Here is a 26,633-nt window from a genome sequence, read left to right on the forward strand (position 1 = left end):
AGGTAGACGGTCTGGGATCCCTTTCTCGGCGGTTTGGCATGCACGGAGTAGGTAGATTGATATTTGCTCCACAGGGCTTGGCAGCCACGGCGGAGACTGGAGTGCGGCAGAGCAAAGCCCAAAGGACCCACGGCCGATCACTCGCGATGGCGGTAAGGCAGCTGGGCCAAATGGTGATCACCAGAGATTTCCCCAGCAAAGCCTCCGGGGCAGAAAGTTATGCCAAGCCGCTGGGCTCAAGACACACAAGCCCTCAGCCCGTTTTCTCGTGACTCGTAAGCTGCCATGCTTCCTGCGCTGCCATGCCGAGCAAGTAACCCTGCCGTGATTCATTTAGTTCATGCCGGGCATGAGATCGACCGCGTCGAGAATCATGGACCTGCTCAGTATATATTCTCGGAGCCACATGAAATCCTCCCCTTCCTCTTCGCCGTAGCGGTGTTCCTCGGAGAAGCCGAAGGCGCAAGCGATTTTGTCAAGAGCGGCCCGCTCCTCTTCGTAGAGCCACCGGTGCCGCAGCGGTGTGCCGGATGCCCAGGTAACCCGCTTCATCTGGTCGTTTGCTGTGAAGTGGGCGACTAGCCCGATGGAGGCTGTGAAGCCCACGTAGCAGAGAGCGCCTGCGAATGCCATACCGGTCGCGATTCTGGGTTCCAGTGCATGCTGCAGCTGCGCTAGCTCGGTAGCGGCGTAGTAAAGGGCCACGGGGGTACCAGCAACAGCGACCCCCGGAAGTAGTGCTTTTTGGATGAGCTTCGACCTCAGAAACGCACTGGACGAATAGGTGTTTTCCAGTATCCCGATGGCAGCCTCCAGGTCTTTAGCCTCGATTGCCGCATCCAGGGCCATGTCGGCGACAGCAGGGTGAACCGCGCTGTCTGCCTTGCTGGGATTGCGCTCGACGTATCGAATGGAGCCCCCAGATTCCAGTTTAGGCGTTGGTTTGCTTGCGTAAAGAGCGAGAATCTGCGGCAACGTCTGCGGCCTTCCGAGACGGGCCTGGAGCCGGACGTACTCCTCGAGTACTCGCCGAGTGATGACAACTGTCGGTTGGCTAACAATCGTATATGCCGCATCTGAGACCTTGTCGATCAGGTCCTGCGAACGCGGAGATTGACTCCTCTGGGGCCCGGCCACATCACCGGCTGTAGGAGCCACGCCGCCCAGTCCCAACAGTTGCGAGGCCGGTCTCCGAGTCTCTGCAGCCGCGTCTTCAGACCGATGCTCCCCTGCGTCTGGCGTCGACCTCACATCGGTCTTTGCCAGGGCCTGCAGAGCCCACAGGGTCAACTCCTCGGATTGGATGCCAGATGGGGCCAGGAAGGCTTTCAGGACGCGGTCGACAGCAGCAAGAACCGCTGCCGGGTCCAGACTCGGGGGTTGGTAGGTCGCCGATCCGCCCGTCCTGCCAAACCTACTGGGTGAGTTTTCCGTGTTTTGCGAGCTCTGTGATCTTTTCGCTTTTCGACATGGTGCCGAGGTTGTGATAGAGCGAGCGGTGATCGGCGAGACGGAGTGTCTGCTAACATGCAGAGCCACGAACGGGCGCTTGGCAGGCTGAGCCCATTGCTGTCCGGAAGCCAACTCGCAGGCCCGGCAAAGCCGCAGACCGGAGCCAGGCATGTATGGTCGGCGTAGCATAACTAGAAAAGTATCCCGTCGCTCTCTCGGAAGCGTGGATGCTTCCTTTCCCTTCGAAGGCGCAAATTGCAGTCTTGCAGCCCCAGTCCAGCCTGCCAAGTGCAGCTGCCAGCGTAAAGGCGCAGAGGCGCAGAGGAAAGCCAAGATGTGGCCAGAGACTTGAGCTATGCACAATTGGCCAGAGAACTGCGGACTAAACGGGAAGGTGTGAAATATTTCTCATCGATGATGGTCGGGTCGATGTTGAAAGAGAGCATGTGAGCTAAGCAAGCCAGTGCAGATCCCTGCATGGGACCCGCAGTCACTTCAATTGAGAAAAGCCCCGCTCTTGCATCTTCCAATTCAAGTTAGCTGCATGAATGCACGGCGGCACTGTGTTGAGACAAAAGAACACTGTGCAGCTTACGCAGCTCTCGGCCTTTGAGCACAGTGCCAGCTTTTCTAGTAAGCTCAACTGGAGTCTTGACAATTGCAGTACGTACAGCGCCTAAGCCACAGCGCTGCCAAGGGGTGACGCAGGCGCAAGGCAACTTTGCACGAGCATCACAACGATCATCAATCGGGCAGCCATTGCTTTGTTCGAAAGACGAACACCGACCTAAGTCCATCGCAGCCGCTCGCCAGGGATATACCTTATCTTCAGCTTTCAATATCCCACGCAGCCTGCGCTGCTAATATCTTGCCCGCCCATCTCCCGGGCTCGGTGACTGAACCTAAGTTCCGTCTCGTAACCCCTCGATTGCAACGCCGAGCTCTCCCCGCGATGCCTCCTCCGCCGCCGCCTCCGCCGCCGCCGCCCCCGGGGCTTGGAGGACCACCACCGCCTCCCCCTCCCCCTCCGCCATCGGCAGCTGCCGTGCCGGGTAGAGTTCGTTGAGTTTGCTGCCCCGTCCGGACTAAGAATCGCACTAACATGCTTGTACTCCCAGGGGGCACTGCTCGCAGATATCACCAAGGGCAAGGCGCTGAAGAAGGCCGTTACCAATGATCGGTCCGCTCCGATGATAGGCAAGGTGTCGTCCGTGGGCGGCACGGCTCCCTCGGGCCTCGGCGCACCACCGATCCCTAGCCTGCCGAAGACTCCCGGAGGTCTTGCCCCTCCCGTACCCGGAAACCGAGCGAGAAGCAACAGCGATCAGGGCAACAGAACGCAGCCGGCATCATCGATTGCGGATGGCCCTCCACAACTAGCTGGCCTGTTTGCGGGAGGCATGCCGAAGCTGCGGAAGACAGGCGGTGGCGTCGATACTGGGGGTAAGAAGCAACTGCCTACCTGTATCCTTATCCTTACGTGCATTATCTGACGCTTGCTCAGCAAACCGAGACGCCTCGTACCTGTCAGACTCAGAAGCATTGCCTCGATCTGCTCCGAGACCTCCTGCGGCAGCGGCGCCGCCGGTTCCCGGCAGACCATCCTTGCCTGGTACGGCCAGCACCCCAAGCTTACACCCCCCGAAAAAGGGCCCACCCCCGCCGGTCGGCAAGAAACCGCCACCGCCTCCTCCCGGGTCTAGGAAACCGTCTTCAACTGTGTCTCCACCGCCGCCTCCTCTCCCGGGCGCTCCAGCTCCACCACCCCCTTCCGTCGCACCACCCGCTCCCTCATCATCCGCTCCTCCAGCTCCGCCACCGCCGCCACCCTCCGCCGCCCCCCGTCCGCCCCCAGCACCGGTGCGCTCGCAACCGCCGCCGCCGCCATCCGCATCGACGAGCAGCATTTCTCAAAGTATCGCAGCCCAGGCAGCCATCCGCGCCGCGTCCAGTGTTGCTGCACCTCCAGCAGCAGCACCTCCTCCTCCACCGCCTCCTCCCCCCAGCGGGCCACCCCGATCAGCAGCTCCGAGCCCTCCGCCTTCTGCGGCGCCAGCGCCACCAACACCACCACCTCCTCCTCCGTCCGCAGCGCCCGCAGCGCCCGCTCCATCGGCGTTATTCCACTCGGCCTCGAGCGCGTCGGGCCGAGCATCCATGCGCTCACTGCTGGATCCAAGCAATTTCACGCTCACGCCCAATGGCGCCGGGGGCGGTTCCAAGACACCCAGTCCAGGGCGCGGCTCGACGCCGACGCCCGGCTCCCCTGCTGTCTCCAGCGGTCGGTATGTGGTGCAGGACCCGCGGTGGAAGTTCCACGGCGAGGAGCACCTCCCCAAGCCGCGGGAGTTCGTGGGCGGGCCGAGAAAGTATCGCGCTGGGCGGGGAAGCAGCGTGCCGCTGGATTTGGGTGCTTTTTAAAACTTTGATAAAGGGGTGGCGTCTCGCAGGAAGAGAGGGAGGATGTGGATCCAGGGGCAAAGGGAAGAGGGATGTTAAGTGAGAGACTGGGACACTGAGAGGTGAGAAGGGGAGCATCAAGTGGGCGATGCGGGTAGATTTAGTGCGCAGCTGGGCTGGGACTATAGTACCAGGCTTCACGGGAACGAGATGCCGCCTAGCGTGGGAACGAGATGAGGTGACAGGTCGAGGATGAGGTGCCTTACGATTTGCGGTTGGGGAGGAGCGAATAGAGACTTGGGTTGGGGAGCAGAACTACGAAGGAAGTTCGATCGGTCGTCAACAATTCGAGGAGTTTCATCTACACGAGTAGGTAGAATATGAACCCTTGCGGACACAGTGACCGTCTGTTCTCTTTCCTCTGTATCCATAAGAGTGAGAGTCTAGTTTACTGGGGGGAACATTATTAGACTTGGCATGAGCGCTTGAGACTGGTGGGTCAGCGATGTGGTTTCTAAGGCACGGTCATATTGCACCAAGTGGGTCAAAGAAGTATTGTTGCAGTGTCATTCGAAGGTTGTAATAGAGTGGTAACTACCTAGGTACGCTGTTGCGGACTACCTTAGGTCGTATCATGTTTCGTTCTCCGTCATCGTGTGGGAAAGCAGATAGAATGAGCTTGTTGATGATCCCTGATTCTCCCATAATCGTTCCTCCTTCGCCCGGATACGACCGTCCAGTACTGGTCATGTGCCACTAACTACCTTAACCTACTAATAAAAGGTACCTAGCCAGCGTTAAAACGTAAAATAACAGCCGCCATGACGAATGTTCAGAGATAGTACCTAATCCGTATATTCTCACACTGTTTCTGAATCGTGGAAGGAAAAAAAGGAGATACTGGAACATGAGCGAGTGGAACGAGCCTCCAAACCCAGCGAGGCTTAAAGGGGGATAGTATCCTGCGTCACAGAGGGACAGTCTGCCTTCTCCATCCTTGCCTTCTGGCTGCGAAAATGTTCTGTACTTGTACGTATGTTGTGCTCTTTGGGCTTCCACTCTCCCGTGTCACCCGCCTTGTCTGAGCCGCCTATCTCCTCCCTACTAGAGTCAGCTTCCTCAGAGAACAACGTCAGCTATCATTGTCACGGTTGACTTCTCCGGGCTTTTGCTGTTCTGTGGGTTAGGTCATCGCTTACATGCCCGTAGTATGGATGTCCGGCTATAGCGGGTCTGCCACTCCCCTGGGAGCGGCACCCGAGGACGGTCATGCGGCCTAACCCGAAGTTGAAGTCGACTCCGATGCGGGCTTGGGCGGAGGCGGAGGGGGCGGCGTCGGTTTCCGCGTGTAGAAGGGATCCTGAGGGCTCTCCATTGTGTTGGAGGGATGGATGTAGGTTGCTGAGGTTGATGCTTGCACGGAAAGGCTTTGATGGGCAGTCAGCTCACGGACTGGGAGCAGAGAAGTGCCGTGATCGTTCAGACAGCTCTGCCCCGGAAACCCAGTCCCTTATATAGACCTCGCCCGCCAGATCGCCATCCGGGGGTCGGACCACTTTACAACCCAAGCGGGGTTGGGATCGTTGGATTGATGTCAAACGAGCACGGGTGGCAACCTAGTCCACATGGCCTCTTCTCGTTCTCAGCCGCCAGTTGCCGGTAACCCAAAGTCGTGATATGCATAACTTCCAAGCTGTCTCATTGGTAGGCCCACGTCGTCTTTGCATCACGACGGCACTCGAGGGTTGCAAAGTGTGGGCAGACGGGAGCCCCGTTGAAAAGCATTGGAAGAGAGACGGACACGACGGGCCGAGCACTTGGGAGTGGAAGAGCCGCATTTGTCGGGGTTTCGAAGGGGCCCCGGGACTGAGAGCGCGCGCGGGGTAGTCCTCTCTGCTCCCGTCCCTTCCCACATTCCCGCCTCCTCTCGGCTTGCGCTTTCCAGACAAACAAACCGCCCGGGTATGGTGGCCCTTGCCTGACACATCCAGGCTCCAGAAACAGGATCCGAAGCATCTGCGGGAATTGAAGATCATCGGAAAACCTTTAATGTGTAATGTGTTGTTAGTCGGTTTCAGTGCCCGCCTGTTAAGTGCCTGTGAAATGCCTGTGGTGACGGCAGCCTGCTTGTGGAGGGATCCTTACTTTACTCGGTCACTCCTTCCAACCTTGCCATACTGTCTCCCAAAGTGTTGACAGGCGACGACATTACCTTGCTTGTTTAACTTTGCAGAATAAGGTAAGAACTTGAACGTCGAGTTGGTTTGGAGGAAGCCCCAAGAAACTCATGTCGCCAGCGGCGAAGGATTATATCCGATGTCATGCTCAGCCCCTGTCCACTAACACGCAACTCACATGTACACATTCCCAATCCCGTAATTGTATTTTTGCCCGGCATCTGAGTGGGCTGGAAGCGAACCCAGAGCCTCACCGAGCTTACATCAACGTCACTCGAGAGGTATAGCGCTTGAGGGCACCACGACTGCGGCCATTCGCAATACAAGTGGCATTCATATTCGGAACCCACTGACTTAGTGAATCAACATCGTGAACTCGGAATGGCATCGGGGTTTGGCATCGGACTTTGGGTTTCCAGCAGACCTCCATCATCACTCTGAAGCAGGTCCCAAGCATGGAGCAAGGTTTTGGGTTTGCTTCTACACGACGGCCCAGAGCAACTCGTCGGGTCTAAAGCATGTGCTCCGGCCCTCGATTTCCCCATTCATCTCCATTGTCACAACAGCCTCAAATCGACATTGCACCTACTACTAGTAATCACCTACCGGCAACCAAGGAAAACACAGTCCTAACAACCCATTCCCAATAAATCTCAACAACCTCCAACCAAAGTGTCTATCACCGTCAAGGCCTGTCACGTCTGGTAAGCATATGCCCCCTCGATAAGTGACAGGCTGAACTGACAGTCCGCCTCCCTGGCTTGACGGATGTGAAGGGAAGCTTATGAGCAGGGGTATACCTTACACGGCCAACGGCAACACGACGACGGTCAACACCACGAGTCGTACCAAGTGGACCGCGACATCGCTGGTGGCTACATGCTGGCGAGGCCTTCAGTTTACATACCTATCGCGCCGCTGAAACGAAGAGCAACACCATCCAGTGCACCAACTGCCGTCGAAGTTGGACACAAGGTGCCACAGCGGGGGTTTGCCTGGTGGTCCCGGTGGCGGGCGGACTGCACACCCACTGGCTGGGTAGTGATTTTGGGAAAACATAGACAATAGAGGGCAGCATATAGCGACCGCTGGAGCTGAGCTCGCGCTGGATTGAGTTGATTCTTTCTCATGCTGATGACTACTATCTGCCGTGAATCGGATGGTAACACGGAATGGCTGGTTGGCAAGTTGCCGGTCCCGTTGCCAATAAGGATGAGATCATGAGAGCCACCCCCGCGCCAATCCCCTGATGAATGCCCCGTCTCACGGTCCGTGACGGCAAGCTAAACGGACCCGGCAATCGCTGCCACGTCACCCCCGCGCTGCGGGCATCACTCGCATCCTGATTCACGGAGGGCGCGCAGTGGCCAGTTTACAACGAATGAGCGGCATATTGGTCCGTCCTGGCGCGCGTGACTAATACGATATGATGATTGGGGGAGTTGATACCAGCATGCGTGTGGGATGACTGCAGCCGCCCCCGACCCCTTCTCTCGTGCTGCAAAAGAGAACTTTGACGTTGTATAACCCAAATCTGAGGCCGTGCTTGTTGTGGAGCCACCTGATTGTTAGGAGTCGTGCCTCGGACCGCCAGCAGCTTCGTAGTGCAACTGGGACTTCGGAAGTGCGGGTTCTATGGACGATGGAAGGCTAAAGTTCTCAGCACTAACACAGCTTCGATCTTCAATGCAGCTGCCTGGCTTGAGCTGAAATCAAAGGACGCTTATCGCTGTGGGCGAGACGGCGGACTCGGAGAAATGCGTCAGCCAGGTTGATACTCGGTACATATATGTAGGTAGCTTACCTATCTAACCTACCTACGCATTCTTAACAACAAGCCACAACGACTACATTGTGCCTCCCCCAAGACGCCGGAGAGAACACATGACAAACCGGACAGACAGGATTCCTTCAATATGTTACATGACAGCCGGGTATTAGTCTCAAGGCATGGATATGTTGGGCGTATCAATAGCTGAGATGTCGGGCTGTTTGAGGTCCTGATGTGTATAAGGCCGAAGGTCCCGTCCGGTCTTCACTGTTTCTCCATCACGGCGTTCATCTCGTATCACTTCACTTGGGCTGAAATTAGAAGACAGTCAAGCTCCTAACTCATTTAGGTATGGCCTCGGTCTCGTCTCACTTCCGCACATGGAATTTGAATCTTTTTTTTTTTTTGTTTGAAATTACCCGCGGGGGAAGTAGTTGCTCATCCAGGGGCACAAGATCTGCCTTTACCTAGATGAGGGCCAGCACAGGAACTCCGGCCTTCAACAGAACGGGAGCTGTATAGGAAAAGAAGATGGCATCTATGCTTCGTTGAAGAAATGGGTGCATGCAGTCCAAGGGCGGACGGAGTTCAGAGTCGCCATGCCAAGTAATTCCTTATTATAAATAGTATAGTTCTACTTGGTGAATATTAGCTTTATAGAGTAATATATAATAGGGTAGAGGACCTTATTTTTTCTATACTAGGAGAGTGAATATTTAAGATGAGAAACTCGCACTACATCTGGGATCCGTGGTACATGACTTCGGAGGTTGACTAGCCCCTTGGTCAACAAATCCATGCATCCAGTTAATACTGTTGTTGATTCTACTGTTTCTTGGTTCTCTTCCTCATTTCTTCCTCCTTATATGTATCTCCTTCTTCGTCGTCTTCTCTCTTCTCTTCTTCATCCCCCTTTTCCTATGCTTCCAACTACACTGTTCTTTTTTCTTCTCGTTTCTCTTTAATCATTCCCTTCTTGTATTATTCAGAAGATCTTGATTGTAGAATCGTTGCTTGGCTCCCTGGTAGCTAAGGTATAGGTAGTGTAAGGTACCAATCAATCACAACTCGCTACGGCTCATGACCCTGATCAAGGTGTATGTGACGTACGTATCCTTCATCGCCACTGCACAGGCACCTTATCCGCTACCATACAAAGAAGCAGGGTTGACAGGCGAACGTCAGGGTGAAGCTATAGTTATACACACTGCAACACCCAACGACGCATTTACTATGATTCCCAATCAACGATCCGAGTTTCTAAGTTAGGTGGTGTTCCTAGCCGGGAACAGGATACTATACCACCCGTGCCGTATGTAAGCCTTGTAGGGTACTTTAGTAATGGTAACTGGCTTGTCAAGTCTATTACCATGCGACCGGCCATAGTACAGGTAAGGTACCTACAGCACTCCGTAGATGATGGTTTTACGCAGTCACGGCAGTGTCATTCTTCGTTCTCGTGAGCGAGGCGGATGTTCACCGTAGTTCATTGGCAGCCAATGATGATCCGAAATGCGACAGGGTGACCGTCCCACTTTTCCCAACGGTTGGGTCACGCTCAGACCACGGCCCCGCTCTTGCGCCTTGGCAAGCTTATCGCTGACGTTAAGGTTATCTGCCACCGACAACCGCAGCAGGTGCCTTTGCGGCTGGAACAAAGACAGCTAACAAGAAAAGCCTCCACGGCTGCCGACTTCGTCGTCTGAGCAGCCTAAGCACAAGCTCCTGCACCTTCCATTCTCGCTTTGCAGCGCCTGAATCGGCTCACCCGCCTCGACGACTGTTCTTCTGGGCCACTGCATGTCTGCATCATCGAGCTCGTTTGTCTGACATCTCCACTTCTGTAGGCGGGGCTCTCGGGACTAGCAAAGAGCCGGTGAACTCGCGTCTTCCGCAGGGGAAGGCCGATATCGACGAAAGGATACGGAGTACTCTTCTTTGAAGGATTTCCTGTATCGTTGTTCACCACGATGGTGCGCTCGGATTCTCGGCGTGCGCGGCAGGCAGGACACTCCCCAGGTCGGTCAGAGCCGCCATCACAACAGCGGAGGCATGACGGTCCGTCTGATACCGCTGCGTGCCGCCCTGACCAAGGATTGACATCTGCAACTTCAGAATCCTGGGTCGAGTTATCGTCACAGCCGTCTTCATCGTCTTTATCGTCCATCGGAGATGATATCGTCACGACAGGACTCAGGGTGCGGAGCAACCCTCATGGCTCAAGGCGGAGACGCTTGCAACCGCAGCAACCCATGCCCGCCTCCTTCATCATCGGCCACCCAGCGACGCAAGGGGGCGCAACTAGCAGTCAGGAGGAGTATGACGAGACGGAGAGTGAAGAGGATCGGGTTATGACAAGCTCAACCGAAGCGATACACCCATCGGCGAATCTCCATCACCAACAGACCACTCTGAGGGCGGCCGTAATGGACGTAGCCTCAGATAGCGACGATGACGAGGACGCGACGGCCCTCGGCCGCCCTTCCAACACCCCTGTGTTCAACCCGGAACCGAACTTCTTCTCACACCCTTCCTCCCACCTAACCCACCGACACTCAACCGGCTCCGCTCCTCACCACTACCACCACGCTCCCCATTCCCGCCCCGTCGGCCGCTCCCAGCGCGGGACACAAGACTTTATGTCCCCGTCCTACCAAGCTGACCATGACGCCGCACTCCGTGCCTCGCTCACCACCCTGCTCTCCTGTGCCGCCGCCGCCCGCAGCTTGCCCAAACATGAAGAAAGGCGCAATGCCCCCCGCGCCGGCGCCGGCGCCGGCGCCGGCCTCGTGCCCAGTTCTCAGCCCATGGAGCTACGCCTAGTTCCAGAATCGGAGCTCATGGCTAACAATTCACCGCCCACCGCCAGTCCTTCAGCAGCCGGCCGGTCGTCCAAGGCTCCGCCCCAGCAAGCAGCAACACCAAGGACAGCATCCAACTCCTCCTCCCCCAGCGCGCCTTCCTCACCGCCCGGCCGTGAGCGTGAAGCAGGGAGGCCCAAGCGGGAGGCCACGACGCAGAGCAGGCCCGCACGCGCGACGAAAAAGAAACGCACCAGCGCCACCGTCCTCGCCGAAGGCGGGATAGCCGCCACGGACGCGGATGCCTCGCTATTCTCTATGAGCCCGACCATCTTCACCTGGGTGGTCAGCGCTGGCGTGGTAGTGCTCGTGTCTGTCGTCGGATTTGGAGCGGGGTATGTCATTGGGCGGGAAGTGGGCCGGCAAGAGAGCGCAACGGCCGCGTTGACTGGGTTTGGATCCGGCGGTGGGGCGAATGCCTCTTCGGCTGCGGCAGGCTGCGGGAGCGAGCTGGCCCGATCGGGCGGGACAGGGACGCTGAGGAGGTTTCAGTGGGGCGGTGTTGGCAAGAGCGTTACTGCTTGAAAGATGGAGAGCGAGAGAGCGCCGGCAAGCTTTCCCTCAGTCTTCTTATAATACATGAGAAGCGGTGGGACATGAATGACGTTGGCCTTACCATCACGGTGGGCACAAGTGCATGACCGGAAAGAGGATGGGCAACGAAGCCTGTCGTCCATGACTATCTGGGGATGACGACATTTCCTATTTCTTGGTTTGGGTTTGGTGGTGGCCTGCATCTATCTGGCACACAAACTATCCGTACTGCGCAATGGTTTTCATTCATTTGGGTCTGATTTCAGGGCGAGAAATGGGGGCGGTGGCGATGGGTTACTTCTTTGGTCTAGGGATATAGCGGCAGTTTGAGATCGTATATTGGTGGCATCAAACCGTGATAATAATACATGCCGTCGGTGTCATTCGTTCACACTCTTTACTCCCATTCTGCGCCGGTCGGGAATCAGCTTGTGGGTGATCAAGGGCTGAAATTACAAGTCACAACCACGCAACTTGGAGGACCTGCAAGTACCTCATGGCAAATCGATGGACTATTATCACTCGTACAACTATCGACACTACTGCAAGGAAGAGGATATCTTGGGTATGGGCTACTTACCAGGCAAGACCGAGCCAGCCATACGTAAAACCTCCCGTGTACCTGTCGAGACCGAACTCCGCCGCGGTTGCGACCCCAACCGAAGAAAATAGAATAAAAGATGCAAGGCGACCCCCCAACCGTTACAACTAGTACCGAAATCAACCCAAACTTTTTGATTGCCCGCCGAGACAAAAGCCCTCGAAGCCCTCGAAGCCCTCAGAACGTTCAGAAAGCCCACAGGCGATGGAGTGTAAGCGCGGTCGGTGATCAGCCGGCCAGCTTCCATGCTCCGGTGCCAGAGATGCCACGGAACCCACGAGCCAACGAGCCCACAGAGTGCAGGGAAACCCATCGTTATCAACGTGTCAGGACCAAATGTCCGACCGCCCAATGAGGCGAAAGGTCCAGCATCGCACTGAGCCGATGCGTCTTGGAGCTGTCAAAGAGCCAACCAGCCCCCGAGTCAAGATCAAGCCCTCAGGTATATCGCTGCTTCTTTGCAAAGAAGCTGTCTCTCAAAGCCCACGACTCCCGGCTAAGGGGAGTTAGAGTTTAAAAGCCGACAACCCACAAGCCCTCGGATGGAACTGTGCAGAGCCCTCGTTGCGATCCCTCATGTGCGGCTGTGTCTCGTCACTTTCTTAGAAAGTGATCTTCTTGCCTTGGAAACCACCGCCACCCCGGTTCCCACCGAACCCGCCACGACCACCACGTCCGCCACGGCCACCACGATCACCAAAGCCACCACGTCCGCCACCGCGGCCGCCGCCACGGCCACCAAAGCCGCCACGGCCACCACCGCGACCGCCGCCGAAGCCACCGCCGCCACCGTTGTTGTCACGGGGTTTGGCGAAGTCCAGACGGACAGGCCTGCCATCAATGTCGGCGCCATTGAGAGACTCGAAGGCCTGCTTAGCATCCTCAACCGATGAGAATGTCACATAGCCGAAGCCCTTGGGCCGACCAGATTCCCTAATTCACTGGTTAGCCGGTTGCAGAAGGACAAAAAGAGAGCATTGGACACTCACTGATCGGTCGGAAGCCGGAGGCTTTGGACCTGAGCGACCTCGTTGAAGAAGGCCGAGACGGAGTCCTCGCTGGCACTGAAGGGAAGGTTGCCGACGAAGAGAGTATCGCTCGGTGGGCTGATGACATCACCGTGCTTGCGGGCACGATCGGCGGCCTTAGCATTGGGCGCGCCATCGGTGCTGGGCTTGCCCGCGAAGTCGAGCCGCATGTCACGGCCCTGAAGGAAGGCGCCGTTCTTCTCGTTGTAGGCCTTCTCAGCGGCCTCGGGGCTTTCGAAGTCGACGTAGCCAAAGCCGCGCGAACGACCAGATTCCTTGTCCGTGACGACGCGAGCACTGACAATGCCCGCGTTGTTCTGGAACTCTTCGTACAGGGCATTGTCGTCAATGGCCCAGCCGAGGTTGCCAACCCAGAGGGTAGCGCTCTTCTCGGAAGCCTCGCCATCCGACTTGCTCTTCTTGTTGGAGGCCGCCTCAGGCTCCTCCTCGGCTTTCCTCTTCTTCGAGGGCTTCTCAGCGACCGCAGGCTTTTCCTCAGCGGACTCGGACTCCTCCTCCGAATCGGAATCGTCAGATTCGGACTCGCTCGAGTCGTCCTCATCCTCATCGTCGTCCTCAGACTGGACACTAAGGTCAGCAAAAAGGTCGTGGGACTCGACAACCACATAGGCGGCCTACCTCATCGTCGGACTCGACCTTCACGGCCTTGCCCTTCACCTCCTTGGCAGCCTTGGTAGGCTTCTCCTCCTCGTCGGATTCATCATCGGAATCAGACTCAGAGTCGGAGGAATCGGAGGAATCGGAGCTCTCCTTCGCGGCACCGTTGACCTTAGCCTTGCCATTAGTCACCACGGCCTTCTTCTCGGGTTTCGCGTCGGTCATCTCAACGTCCGACTCAGACTCGGAATCGGAATCAGACTCCGAGTCAGAGGAAGACAGGGAGGCGCCACCGTCGGCCTCATCGGAGCTGCTAGCGCTGGCCTCAGACTCCGAGTCGGAATCGGACTCGCTCTCCGACTCAGTCTCGACCTTCTTGGCCTTCTTGCCGACAGCCTTCTCCTTGGAGGTAGTGGCCTTCTTGGCCACATCCTTGGCCGACTTAGCGACCGACTTCTCAACCTTGGTCACAGCGGCCTTGACGGGCGCGGCAGCCTTTGCGGGTGCAGACTTAGCCTTGACGGCCTTGGTGTCTTTTGTCTTGCCCATGATGGAAGATGTAGATGGAGGTTGGAATCGGGAAGTTGTTCGTGCAAAGTGATTCTTGGGAGAGGATGAAAAGAGAGAGAGAGAGGGTGGGAAGTTTCTGCGGGAGAAGAGGAGAAGAAAAAGGCTGCGGTAGAGTGGCAGTCGGCTGATAAGGAAAAGTCAGAAAATTCACGTCTTATCGCACAGAATTTAAGCGGGGTCTAAGGCGGTGAGATGCGTGCCAAGACTGCCGCTTCCCGCTAGCCGCTTTCAGATCGCTTTCACTGCCTGTGAATGCAGGCATCACCTCGGGCGCTTGGACCTGTAGCAGTCGCCCTGGATCCGCGCAATTGAGCATCTCGATTCCTCGAGTGGGCAAACCGATTGCTGGACTGATCGAAATCCGCCGTCCAGCAACCCGAAAAACGACATCCCCCGGCGATAGCAGTTCTCTGGTAGCCATCGCAGCACCATGCCGACCCCCGAGTCCGAGGCTTTCCTGGCGAAGAAGCCCAAGGTCCCGCCTACCTTTGACGGTGTCGACTACGACGACACCAAGCGCCTGAAGCAGGCACAGGATGCCATCATCCGCGAACAATGGGTGCAGGTCATGATGGGACGGCTAGTTCGGGAGGAATTGAGCAAGTGCTACTACCGGGAAGGTGTCAACCACCTTGAGAAGTGCGGCCGCTTGAGAGGTCAGTTCTGCTCGTTTGGGAGGGAAGGAGACACAGGGATATGCAGAGGGCGGCAGTCTGGCCGCTCTTATAAAACGTCGGTTGGTTCCTTAGGTGCGGCAGGTTGCTGACGGGAGTGCAGAACGATACCTCGAACTGCTGCAGAACGCCAAGGTCAAGGGCTATCTCTTCGAACAGCAGAACTACTTCTCCAAGGAGTCTGGAAAGTCATGAACTGCTGGAGGTTCTGGGGACGTATGGAATGAGCGAATAGGGATACGGCAATGGTACGTAGGGAGCGAGTCTTCTAGGGTGAGATAGGCCATGAGAAGAGGAAATGGCGGATATCCTACAAACGCCGAGTCCCGAATCCCATTATGAGAAACCAGGTTGTACATACAAGAAATTGACATCTGTAAAACACTGTGAACTCACCTAGTCAGCCTTGCGCTTGTAGGTTCAATTCCGCTGCGGTGGCCGATTTTCCCATTTGGCGGGGGCCTCGCCTTCCTTGATATCAAAACTGCACACCTGGTCTATCCTGGCTCCCCTAGAAATTTTTAGCTTCGAATTCCAAGTTGCATCTGGCTGCATGCGGACCTGCAAAGCGGCAAGCAACACCGCAACACCCACAGAAACACCATGATCTGCCGCACGTGTCTACGACGAGCCGCAGGCTTCCCGACCCGGCAAATACCTTCCGCGAGGATAACAATAGCAGCGCGAACCTTCACCACAACCCTGGGCGCACGCAATGCCGCTCCCTCCCCAGTAGCCGCAGCCCCCGCGGCCGCAACAGCAGCAGCAGCAGCAGCAGCAGCCTCCGCCGAGCCGACACCCGACCTTACGCCCCTGACCCCTCCTCCTGCAGACGCAAAGCCCGCGCCGCTGTCGTCCTGCCCTGCGGGGACCACGCTGAACGGCCTGAACTACTTCAAGGGCCAGACCGACCCCGTCGCGCTGCCGGACGAAGCCTACCCGTCCTGGCTATGGAACTGCTTGGAGGTGCAAAAGAAGGCCGACGCTGCTGCCGACGCGGACGCAGGCGATGAGTTCTGTGCGTTTTACCCTTACCTTATTCTAACCCCCTGCCCCTGCCCCTGCCCCTGCGCTCTTTGGAGGGGATCCGGCCTCTGTCCTCCCGCCCCATCCCCCTTTTGCAACGGGCTACCTGATGCTGAACTCAACTAACATGGTGTGCGCGCGTGTCTGTGAAAAGCCAAATCCAAAAAGCAGCGTCGCCTAGCCCTCAAGCGGCAGCGGCAGCAAGAGGCCAGGCTGCTCGCGTCGGGCGACCTCGAGGCGCTGGTGCCCAAGGTGCCGCTGCAAAAGCAAAGCATCAACCTACCGGCGGCCGAGCCCAACAATCTGGAGCAGGCCATCGAGGCGGTGGAGAAGCGGGAGGAGCTGCGGCGGGCGATGCGTAAGGAGCGGAGGGCCAAGATCAAGGAGAGCAATTACCTTAAGGCCATGTAAGGACTATGGTGCCGTGCAAGGGGGGTTGTACGATGGGGTTTGGAGTGTTGGCTCTGGCTGGGACCGATATGCTACACATGGATATGGATGCATGATCTCCGTGGCTGATAGAGGGGCGATGAGCGTCCGGGTGTGAATAAACACCAGTGTATTGTGTGTATGCTGAATAGGCGCGATACACCAACGGCATAAACTTTGGTACCTATCACCCCATCCCTTCTATTGGCGCTATCCATATTCATGCGTGCGTGGTGACCTCGACTGGGCCGACATGCAGACAGAACATCAGGTAATGGGCTATGGAGATCTGAAGTCCGGATAGCTCCAGGCATCCCCCGTTGCTCAGATGTTTAGGGACCGTTGATGATGCCCCCACACGATCATCATATCAACTGGTACTCAGTACCTGTTCCTAATCTCCAGCTAGATCTTTGGAATTACCCTCACAGTGTCCTCAAGTTTTCACGGATATCATGGCGATGCACTCGCCACTGGTTTCGTGAAACCCCTGCCTGTGCTCCTTATGACTGTTCCCCAACGGCTGGAACTACTCTGAGGCCGCCTAATCCTCTTCCACCTCACCGATGGAAGACATCTTGAGCAGGATCTCCGACTTGACGTTCCTGATGTTGCCCTCGAGGCGCTTCCGCATGATGGGCTGGACCGAGGCAGCCAGTTGTTCTTCGTACATTCTGAGTTGCTTCTTGAGGTTAGCAATCTCATTTCGTACGCCGGCGTGCCTGTCTTCGTCCTCGCCATCGTCGCCATCGCCACCCTCGTCAACATCCTCCTCATCATCCTCGTCCGACTCCTCTTCTTCGGCCCCGTCCGCCTCTTCCTCCTCGGTCTGCGGCTGGGGGGTGCCGGCCGTGCCAGTCCCGGGTGTGACCGCGTCAAACGCAGCCCCAGGCGTGGCGACCTCGAAGGCTGGCGTCTCGGCCGCCTCCAGAAACTCGGCCTCGAGGGCAGATTCGTCGACCTCGAATTCTTCTTCGAGTTGCCGCTCCATGTCGGCATCCCCAAAGTAATCATCCGCTTCTCCCTCGGCATCTTCCTCGAACTCTTCTTCTCCATCATCCTCGTCCGCGGCACGATTTTGTTTATTATCGAGCCACTCGGTCCGTACGCTCATAGCGTCACGATCGGCCGCAAGAAGCCGCTCCACCTCAGCCTCCTTGTTCTTTATTTCGAGCTTGCTGAGGCGCTTTCGGAATCGGCGATTCCTGGCGTCGTGCATGGGTGGTGTGATGCCATGCGGCCACCGATGGCCGTGTTCTACCGCCTTAGGCAGGGGTGCCGTTTTCGCCTCCTCCTCGCTCCGGACTTGCGCGAAAACCAACAACATCTGACAGATGTCGGCTGACTTGACCATCGCCTTCTTGTCCCATGTCTTCATGCCCTCGGTGATGGTGGGCAGATCGAGGAGGATGGCGGCGTAGAGCTGACCCAAGATAGTCACAACGGCCCTGCGACCCTCTTCATCCAACCACTTGAGCGAGAAATCCGCCCCGCCCTGCGCTCTGGGGATGCCAATCTTTTTCTCTTGCACGCACTTCCGCAGGTATTCGCAGTGCTCGCCGGGCATCATGCGGAACAGGAACTGCTCCTCGATGACGGGGTCAATCTCACGATCTTCGGCTTCCGAGTCATATCCTTCTCCGAGCGGCTTTTGGGGTATCCTGCCGACAGGCTTCACCTTGAGCGTTGGCTGCCTTGCAGGGCCATTCAGGGGCGTCTTAAGCGTGATCTTGGTTTTCTTAGCTTGCGGCTCTTGCCCGTTTCGGAGGGGAACGTCGTCGTCACCGTCGTCGCTTTCATCTCGCGCCCGCTTCTTTGTCGACGGCTTCGATACTCTCCCAGACTTCGTTTGTGATATCCTCGGGAGACCGGACCCTGTGCTCCCTTCATCAGTTGTCACGACTAGCGCTGGGTGCGCGGTGAGTATCGGGGGTCTCGGATCGGCCGGAGTAGGGGGCTGTGATTTGGAGACCAGCTTGATTTTCGGTGGTCCTTGAGACGGCGTCGATGGAGACATTGACTGTTGGAAGGATGTATTGTGAGTGGTCGAGGGGGCGGCTGTGGTTGTAATGGAAAGGCCCGATGGGCCCTTTAGGATTTTCAGGCTAGGCAAGCGCTTTGGAGGCGGGGGGAGAGGCGGCCTCGTTGGTGAATCCATCTTCGTCCTGTGATGATCGGTCGTAACCGTTTGTTGCCGAGGAGAGAATATGTGCGCGTGGCGCGAGGGGAGAGGCTGGAATCAGCGCGCAGCTGTAGCCGTCAAGGTGCAATCCAAGCAGACGCTTCTGTCGTGAAGGAACCAAATGTGGCGACTTGGTTCTGTTAAATGGTAGTTCCAGGTGAGTAAGATAGTTAACGCGTCATTTCACGCAGCCGCACTCGAGGAAGCTCCGTTTTGAGGTGGACTTGTCAGCCAGTCAGTGACATTTCGGTGAATGCAGGTCGATGCCATTTGAGGTCGATCGAATAGCTTGGCAGTGGAGCCCGGCCAGATCGCAGCGGGTCCGCGCCGACCAAAGGTCAGGTGGGGCCGCTCTTGGGTGGGATTTGCGGGGATGGTACTCCGTATTGTAATTCATACCCGACCTCGGGCTCAATACTATTCTGACGTCGAAAACCAGCTAACAACTTCTCACGAATGAATTTATCTTCCTTGTATTTTTGATTGCATTTTGGATTACTGCTTATGGGTGAGAAGTGGAGCACAATAATATTGAATAGCAGTGCTACGAATTGTGGATGTATGTACAATACCGTGACGCGTAGATTTATGTATTGAGTGGTGTATGTTTGTACAATACAGATACATCTAGTACCTTACAATTGTACATGCGGTATCGAGCAAATGAAAATCCAAGCTATCCAACGCCGCAGGCAAAACCACGAATGTCATGAGGGCCCACCTTTATCCTCTTGACGCGCTTGGGCGACTTCCCATCTCATTCATCCAGTCCAACACGAGCAATGAAAAAGTTCGATGAGTTCGCATCCTCATCCACGTATTCTCAGAAATAAACTGCATTTGACCCAGGCAGTGTGCACAGCACCAAAGGAAACCCGCTTGTCTGAAGACGGAGGAAAGGTGCAGGGAGTGAGATTGGGCTGGTGATTGCGATGCCATGTTGTTAGGCCCATGAAACAACTTGGGAAGAGAGATTCAGAAGCTCAACCACTCTGTTTTCCATCTCATCCTGGGCGAGGGAGCTGCGTTACGCGACATTGTTTCATGAAGGGCGGATGCCCTTTGGCCCAATCTAGGAGATGGCACCTCCGCCACCGCTCTTCCACGCCCTCCTCCGCCCAGCAGTCCTCCAGATACTCCGCGCAACAGGCTACCACGCAGCCAAGACGTCGGTAATCGATTCCGTCACCGACCTGGCAGCGCGCTACTTGCTCCACCTCTGCCGACTCACGGCGCTCTACTCGGCACACAACAACGAGGAGCTTCCGCCGGTGCTTGCCGACGGCTGGGGCGGCAGCGGGGCTACGTTGACCCCGACGGTGCCGGCGCCCACCGTCGTCGATGTGCGCATGGCGCTGCAGCGGGCCGGGGTGTTCAAGCCCGAGAAGATCCCCGTAGAACAAGAGCATCTCGACGCGGACGACACGCGCGGCGTCGAGGTGTTCGTTGCATGGGCGATGGGCCAGCTGAACCAGGAGATCAAGAGGATCGCGCTAGATGGGGACGACGAGGCCGGGAATTACTTGGATGGTAAGCTCAGCCCCGTGTTGGCCCCGTGAATGTGTGTATGTGTGTTTGCTGCTCGAAGGTGTGGAGCTGATGATAGCGGTGGCAGCCCTGAAAAGGAAACACAGCAAGAACGACGATGACTCGAAGTACCTTGGCACGCTGCTCGGCCGGGGCATCGAGCATGGCGACGTGCAGGTCGAGGGCGGCGAGTACCAGAGCATTTTTGACTGGGAGGAGCGGATGCGGCTTGCGAGCCAGAAGCCGCCAGAGGCGCCCGAGAAGCAGGTCAACGGGGACGGCGTCAATGGGGACGGCGACGGCGACAGAGAGGGTTCGCGGCCGCCTAGCTCCGGGCTTAGTTCGCTCGGGGATCGCAGCATCGCGGACGAGATGGATCTGTCATAGGGTGACAGGCTGAGGTCGCGACGCAACTTGAACATGCCCCGACGATAGTCCGGCACGGGGCCGGGAAACTTGAAATCGGCGCGGAAGGCAGGTCCGGAGCGAGTAGAATGAAGAACTGAGCACGCATAGCGGTGGCGTTAAAGGCTGAGCAGATGGAGACGGCTACCGAACGACAAATCATCTTGGGATCTAAGACGAGGATGACATAGGACACAGGAAAGTGAACAAACGTGACAGGGACAGGGGCATGCGGGTTTCCCTTGCTTAAGGCCGGGGAGTATGGAAGCTGCAGACATCGCAGCATATGTGTAATGGTTTATACCATCATGGGCCACATATGGCGACCCTTGAAAATTTTAGACTGCTCGGCTAATAGACTGATGAGGAATTAGGTCTTTTCCTCGCCACCACCTCCTTTCAAACTATCTATGCTCCGACACGCGATCCAAGTTGAAAGCGGCGCTGATCAGGGCCAGATGGCTAAATGCCTGCGGGGTGTTCCCCAGCTGCTCGCCGCTGCGTGATATCTCCTCGGAGAACATCATCAGGTGGTTCGAGAAGCTGAGCATGTTCTCAAACAGGTTGATTGCCCGTACCAGATATTTGGGCTCGTAGACCGACGCCCGCGTCATGGCTTCTACCAGCCAGAAGGTGCACATGCTGAAGGCGCCCTCGCGGCCGCCTACACCTGAAGATGGGGCCACGGATGTTAGATACCTGATGTTCTAACTCCATGGGGAGCAGGTTATGTATAGACTCACCATCTTCCGAGAGCTCCGTGTTGTACCGATACACCAACCCCGTGCTTGTCAGCCCGCCCTTCTCCGGCGGCAACATAATGCGGTCCATGGTGTTGACAAACCGGGGGTCGTTCGGCGCGATGAAGAACACCAGCGGGGCGATCAGTATCGACGAGTCCAGCATGGTGTTGTTCTCGTAGCTCTGGATGAAGCATTTCATCTCCTTGTTGTACCCCTTTTCCATGATCTCCTCGTACAGGCCGTCCCGCGCCTCGAGCCACCGGGCGCGGTTCGGACAGGGGAAGTTGCGCTTCTCGGCCAGCCGCAGGCCCCGGTCGAAAGCCACCCACAGCATGATCTTGGAATAGGTGAAGTTCTGCTTGTTGTTGCGCACCTCCCAGATGGACATGTCCGGCTGGTGCATGATGGTGAGCACGTAGTCGAGCATCTCGCGCACGGCGCACCACAGATCCCAGTGGATCGGCTTGCCGTACTTGTTGTACAGGTAGATGGCGTCCATGAGCTCGCCGTAGATGTCGAACTGCTGGTGGAAGGCGGCGCCGTTGCCGATGCGCACGGGCTTGCTGCCCCGGTAGCCGTCCAGGTGGGTGAGCTCGCGCTCGGGGATGTCGGTCTCGCCGCGGATGGTGAACATGATGGGCAGTCCGCCGTCGGCGACGCGCGACCTCTGGAAGCGCTCGCTGATGAAGTTCATGTAGGCGTCGGCCTCCTCGGTGAAGCCGAGCCGCAGCAGGATGTAGATGGTGAAGCTCGCGTCGCGGACCCACGAGAAGCGGTAGTCCCAGTTGCTTGCCCATGGCCTGGGGGTTAGTGTCCTTGTTAGAACCGTATGGGCCGCGGGCAGGGCTGCTCACCGAACGCCGCCGATGTCCTCGGGGATGGAAAAGGTCGGAGCGGCAATGATGGCGCCCGTCGGCTCATACGTCATCAGCTTCAGGATCATGAGGCTGCGCGACACGACCTCGCGCCAGCGGCCCTTGTACCTGCTCCTGGAGATCCAGTTGTACCAGTATGTCTGTGTGTCGTGCTGCTGGGTGTCGAGGACAGTGCTGGTGATGTTCGCCGTGACGTGGTTGGGAACGTCGTTGCGGATGACAAAGGACACGGCCTGGCCCTCGCAGATGCTCACGTTGGCCACGACGCCGTCGCCCAGCATGCCGGGCTTCTTCACCGTCTTGAAACGGACGGTGGGACAGCTGTCGTGGTCGTCCTCGCCCTTGTCAATGCTGACGTCGAGCTGCAGCTTGGTGGTTTTGCTGTGGAAGGTGACCGTCTTGCTCTGGGTGCTGTGCGGAATCCCCTGCTCCTGCAGGATGGTTGTGGTGTGCGGTTCCGTCGCGTACTCAAAGGCGGGGAAGATCTCGACGTCCATCTGCATGCAGCCGCGGATGCACTCGACGCGGCGGACCAGCCACTGCTTGAGCTCCTCCTGCACGCTGGTCATTTCGCGGAATGCGCTCTGCTTCGGCCCCTTGAAGACGACTTTGGCATTCTTGGGCCGCGGGAAGAAGTCGACGACGTCAACCACGCCATCCTCGTGGATATACCGCGTTTGGAGGATGTTTGAGGACGGGAGGTACTGCTGCTTGGTGGTGCAACTGAGGTGCGCAGCCGGGTGGATGCTAAAGTAGCCTCCCTTGTCCTTGTCCAGGAGACGGCAGAAGACAGACGGCGAGTCGAACTCGGGCCTGCAAAGGGAGTCAGAACAAAACCTTAAGTAAAGTGTCTTGCGCCACGACGGCACGATACCGTTCCACTCACCAACACATGAAATCAACACTTCCGTCCATGCCCACCAAAGCACAAGTCCGCATGTTGCCGATCAAGCCATAGTTTTCGATGGGGAGGTAGCCCACGCCATGCTTCCGCATCTGGCTATCGGTGCTTTGCGTTGAACAGGATGTCATGGTTACGATCTAAGATGGTGTAGCCAGACTCAGACCAAGCCGTCGATCAGCGTTCGAACTACTATGATTCCGGTTGTGGTGTCACTGCGTGTGGTTGGGACGAACACGGGTTGATGTGAGATAAGAAACCAATGAGATGATGACGCCAGAGGGTCGATCAGGCACCGTTGCGACTTGATATTGCCGTCAAATCTGGTTTCTAGGTCGAGTACGAAGTGGAGAACTAGAGGCTATCTTATATAGAGGTCGGGACAGCAAGCATCATTTTACTATCTACTCGTGTTTTATTAACAAGCAGTGCAGTAGACCTCGTCGGCCTGGATCTCAAGCCCAACTCCACGGTCTCCGAATGGCTGTCTTGCAGGGTACGGCTGGCTGAGGCTGCCTGAGTCAGCACCCAGCAACGTAGCGTGTGCATACATGGTATGATTGTACATACATGTACGTTTCTTTGTATGCATACAGGAGAATGATGCTGGGCACGGCTTACGAGACGTACACAAAGCTATTCGTAAGTCGGACAGTTCCGGCGGCGGCGAACAATCTCAGTAATCCAGGTGGACCTTACGGCGGTCTCGTCTGCTGAATCGGTGACGTTGAATCGGGTTCCACCTAGTTAATGCGGGGAAAGCAGCTGACAGCAGATCTTAATCCCAACCCACGTGCTCCCGTCGCGTCGTTTCCGCTACATCACAGAGTAGGCAGTCAAGGAAGTGCAAGAGAAATTCCTTCTGCTGATACCAGGAAGAGGCGTGTGCCTCAATTCCTCTGTCCAACCTCAAGTACTACGTAATAACAAAAGACAAGCAACAAACCACTGACTAGGTATAAAGAGACTCAAGAGGGACATCAGAGAGGATCCAGAAGCCTGAGATAGTGACTACTAGTACTGGTTTTGTCCCGTCTTGAATCATTGTATACGACCGTCCCTAGCTAGGCGGAGTGAGGTGCATTACTGAAACCTAAACTAATAACCCTTGGGTCGACCAACACCGAGTGATGGGCAGCTTCCGCCGACTCCATAGCAGTGGTGATGCACCTGCAACCTGAGGAACGTCTGAGAGTCACCGACATAGTATAACTCAGCCTGGTGTCTCATTCAAGTTTCAGGGCCTCAATCGCTGGGTATGATTGTTCAATGAGCAGGACAGGTTCGAGTCCGCACCCCTGGTTTTGTGCTTCGGAGAATCACAGCAGCCGAAGGAAACAAAATAAAACTCAGAACCTTAGTAACTATGAGGCTCGTGAGTCGTGGCTTCAACTGGTCTAGACTCCAGATCTTCACGTAATAGAAACGTCGGCCCCAGCCACGCCTAGCAGCGCTGCTGTTCGCTGAGCTGCCCTGTTCCGGCCCGACAGCTTGGCGCACCTCATCCCCATCCGGCAGATCAGCTGCCCTCAGCTGTCGTTGGTCAACCCAGCAAGGTCCCCAGTCACCCGCTCACCGGAAGCCAATCCGGTCGCGTCTCGTGCCTCGAAATCTCCACCGCTCATCTTGCCCTTCCTGCAGTGGCCGGCTTGTTTCTTGCCGAAGTCCGTGCAATTGGACCACGATGATGAGTCCTGTGAGGGCTGCTCCTCCACACTAGCAATGCCAGTGTCCTCCTCACCGAACGTTCCTTCCTACGCTCCTTCAGAAAGAGTTCCCGTTTCTTTCGCCCTATCCGACTCCCGTTTCCACCCGCCAGCGCCGTCAGCGTCTGGACACGCGACAGCAGTCAGCAACAGAGCGGAAGCCCCAGGATTTGCTGTGCTGCGAGCCGGCGACAAACCCCAGACGTCTGCCAGAACGCAGTCCCCCAAAGCTAGCCAGGTCTCCCGAGACATCGAGATGGCGTCTGTGACGCCCGCCGGCCACCGTCGCCGACGAAGTAGTCTCATCAATCCCGCCAATGCCTCCAACAATCGCCACGCACGGACTCGGTCCCTGTCATTAAGGGGTGTGCCCAGCGGGGACGATGAGGACAAGATCGTCGAGGAGAGCGCCGACGAGGGCTCTCCACGCCCTGGCGAATTGGATGAGGCGGGTTTGACCGACGAAGACCTCCACGACGACGAGGAGACGGGCCTGACCGGGAAAGACAGACGCAGGAAGAGGCGGAAGAGGAGGAGAAACCAGCTGCTCGACCAGCGCATAGCCGGAGGCGACATCTCCCCGGAGGAGAAGAAAGAGGCGGATCGCAACGTCGCAAGGAGCCTTCTAGTCAATGGCGCTCTGATCGGGCTCTGGTATTTCTTTTCATTATCAATCTCTCTGGTATGAACACATCCCCCCACCCCCAAACCCCCGACCTGTCATGACCAGCTGCTCACCGCTGCTTCCAGTACAACAAATGGATGTTTTCACCAGACAACCTGAACTTCCCGTTCCCTATGTTCACCACTGCCGTGCACTTTCTTGTGCAGTTCACACTAGCGTCTGTTGTATTATGGCTCTTTCCCTCCCTGCGGCCTCGGAACGGCCATCGATCCGACATGGGCCAGTCAAGGCACGAGCCGGAGCCAGAACGTCCTATTATGACCAAGATGTTCTACCTCACCAGGATCGGGCCATGCGGCATTGCGACAGGTCTCGACATTGGCCTGGGCAACACCTCGCTCCAGTTCATCACCCTTACCTTTTACAGTAAGTCCCTGGAAAGCTGTTTATCGTCCATGTGAGCCCGGCTAATATTCATCCTCCTTGCTTAGCAATGTGTAAATCCTCCTCTCTCGCCTTCGTCCTCCTCTTCGCCTTCCTCTTCCGCCTCGAGACGCCCACCTGGAAGCTCGTAGGCGTCATCGCCACCATGACCCTCGGCGTCGTCATGATGGTGGCCGGCGAAGTCGAGTTCAAGCTCGGCGGCTTCATCCTCGTCATCTCGGCCGCCTTCTTCTCCGGCTTCCGCTGGGGTCTCACGCAGATCCTGCTGCTGCGCAACCCGGCCACCTCGAATCCCTTCTCCAGCATCTTTTTCCTCGCCCCCGTCATGTTCCTCACCCTCGTCAGCATCGCCATCCCCGTCGAGGGCGCCGGCGCCCTGCTCGCCGGCCTGGAGGGCATTGCCAAGGAACGGGGCGTGCTCGCCGCGCCGCTCTTCGTCTTCTTCCCCGGCGTGCTCGCCTTCCTGATGACGGCCTCCGAGTTTGCGCTGCTGCAGCGCACGTCGGTGGTGACGCTCTCCATCGCGGGCATCTTCAAGGAGGCCGTCACCATCTCGGCGGCCTCGCTGGTGTTTGGCGATACCATGACGCCGGTCAACATGATTGGGTTGGTGGTCACGCTGGCGGCGATTGCTACCTACAACTGGATCAAGATCAGTAAGATGCGGCAGCAGGCGCAGACGGATGTCCACAGGGGGCATTTGGCGGAAGAGGAGGAGCGCCTGCCGCCTCGTGGCAATGGGAGTGGGAGTGGGAGTGGGAGTGGGAGTGATGACGACCACGCGGAGGAGGCTGGTTTGCTGAGGCCGAGCGTGGACAACGATCAAGTCCTCTTCACTGCAGATGGAGGGGACGTGGTTGCCGGACCGGGGCCTGATGTTGGGCCGGTTCAAACTGGAAGGGAGCCAAGAACGGACTGAGAGACCTGCACTATACGTACCGTGCCGTGTGTTTCCAGTGCCATATACCTGCTCATATATGATACCCACCGTACCGTATTTTCCCTAGCTCTTCAGTACGATATTCGAAGGGGTGAGGAGAAGAAGAGAACAGCTTGAATTTAGTGGGCTGTGAATTTCATTTGT

The 26,633-nt window shown here is 57.0% G+C and overlaps 10 protein-coding genes across 10 annotated transcripts; 6 read left to right on the forward strand and 4 right to left on the reverse strand.

Moving 5' to 3' along the window:
- Positions 1–302: 302 nt before the first annotated feature.
- On the reverse strand, positions 303–1,723 carry B0T15DRAFT_37566 (uncharacterized protein). The gene has a single exon (XM_062864226.1). The coding sequence runs from the start codon at positions 1,639–1,641 to the stop codon at positions 334–336; it is 1,308 nt and encodes a 435-aa protein (XP_062726203.1). The 5' UTR covers positions 1,642–1,723; the 3' UTR covers positions 303–333.
- A 440-nt stretch (positions 1,724–2,163) lies between these two features.
- B0T15DRAFT_37581 (uncharacterized protein) lies at positions 2,164–3,961 on the forward strand. The gene is made up of 3 exons (XM_062864229.1): positions 2,164–2,509; positions 2,571–2,895; positions 2,957–3,961. Exons 1-3 carry the CDS (start codon positions 2,405–2,407, stop codon positions 3,871–3,873), a joined length of 1,347 nt encoding a protein of 448 aa, XP_062726204.1. The 5' UTR covers positions 2,164–2,404; the 3' UTR covers positions 3,874–3,961.
- A 5,809-nt stretch (positions 3,962–9,770) lies between these two features.
- On the forward strand, positions 9,771–11,186 carry B0T15DRAFT_507103 (uncharacterized protein; the record flags this gene model as incomplete). The annotated part of the gene is made up of 2 exons (XM_062867628.1): positions 9,771–9,819; positions 9,916–11,186. The coding sequence occupies 2 exons, from the start codon at positions 9,771–9,773 to the stop codon at positions 11,184–11,186; spliced, it is 1,320 nt and encodes a 439-aa protein (XP_062726205.1).
- Positions 11,187–11,935: 749 nt separating this feature from the next.
- Positions 11,936–14,199, reverse strand: B0T15DRAFT_571000 (uncharacterized protein). The gene is made up of 3 exons (XM_062870846.1): positions 13,464–14,199; positions 12,786–13,405; positions 11,936–12,729 (listed from the first exon to the last, which is right to left on the reverse strand). Exons 1-3 carry the CDS (start codon positions 13,989–13,991, stop codon positions 12,399–12,401), a joined length of 1,479 nt encoding a protein of 492 aa, XP_062726206.1. The 5' UTR covers positions 13,992–14,199; the 3' UTR covers positions 11,936–12,398.
- A 75-nt stretch (positions 14,200–14,274) lies between these two features.
- B0T15DRAFT_518507 (uncharacterized protein) lies at positions 14,275–15,077 on the forward strand. The gene is made up of 2 exons (XM_062868365.1): positions 14,275–14,668; positions 14,790–15,077. The coding sequence occupies exons 1-2, from the start codon at positions 14,443–14,445 to the stop codon at positions 14,879–14,881; spliced, it is 318 nt and encodes a 105-aa protein (XP_062726207.1). The 5' UTR covers positions 14,275–14,442; the 3' UTR covers positions 14,882–15,077.
- On the forward strand, positions 15,072–16,263 carry B0T15DRAFT_518509 (mitochondrial ribosomal protein L37-domain-containing protein). Its single transcript, XM_062868366.1, has 2 exons — positions 15,072–15,704; positions 15,867–16,263. Exons 1-2 carry the CDS (start codon positions 15,290–15,292, stop codon positions 16,121–16,123), a joined length of 672 nt encoding a protein of 223 aa, XP_062726208.1. The 5' UTR covers positions 15,072–15,289; the 3' UTR covers positions 16,124–16,263.
- B0T15DRAFT_518510 (TAFII55 protein conserved region-domain-containing protein) lies at positions 16,264–18,624 on the reverse strand. Its single transcript, XM_062868367.1, has one exon. It carries the CDS (start codon positions 18,297–18,299, stop codon positions 16,686–16,688), a length of 1,614 nt encoding a protein of 537 aa, XP_062726209.1. The 5' UTR covers positions 18,300–18,624; the 3' UTR covers positions 16,264–16,685.
- Positions 18,625–19,262: 638 nt separating this feature from the next.
- On the forward strand, positions 19,263–20,448 carry B0T15DRAFT_37743 (uncharacterized protein). The gene is made up of 2 exons (XM_062864238.1): positions 19,263–19,853; positions 19,939–20,448. The coding sequence occupies exons 1-2, from the start codon at positions 19,403–19,405 to the stop codon at positions 20,235–20,237; spliced, it is 750 nt and encodes a 249-aa protein (XP_062726210.1). The 5' UTR covers positions 19,263–19,402; the 3' UTR covers positions 20,238–20,448.
- A 211-nt stretch (positions 20,449–20,659) lies between these two features.
- Positions 20,660–22,905, reverse strand: B0T15DRAFT_385680 (Six-hairpin glycosidase-like protein; the record flags this gene model as incomplete). The annotated part of the gene is made up of 4 exons (XM_062864291.1): positions 20,660–20,925; positions 20,999–21,798; positions 21,853–22,686; positions 22,760–22,905. The coding sequence occupies 4 exons, from the start codon at positions 22,903–22,905 to the stop codon at positions 20,660–20,662; spliced, it is 2,046 nt and encodes a 681-aa protein (XP_062726211.1).
- Positions 22,906–24,736: 1,831 nt separating this feature from the next.
- Positions 24,737–26,468, forward strand: B0T15DRAFT_385477 (triose-phosphate transporter family-domain-containing protein; the record flags this gene model as incomplete). Its single annotated transcript, XM_062864281.1, has 3 exons — positions 24,737–25,162; positions 25,231–25,531; positions 25,597–26,468. 3 exons carry the CDS (start codon positions 24,737–24,739, stop codon positions 26,466–26,468), a joined length of 1,599 nt encoding a protein of 532 aa, XP_062726212.1.
- Positions 26,469–26,633: the final 165 nt, after the last annotated feature.

The sequence above is a fragment of the Chaetomium strumarium genome (genome assembly GCF_033439665.1).
Source record: "Chaetomium strumarium strain CBS 333.67 chromosome Unknown B0T15scaffold_1, whole genome shotgun sequence".
Lineage (NCBI taxonomy): Eukaryota > Fungi > Ascomycota > Sordariomycetes > Sordariales > Chaetomiaceae > Chaetomium > Chaetomium strumarium.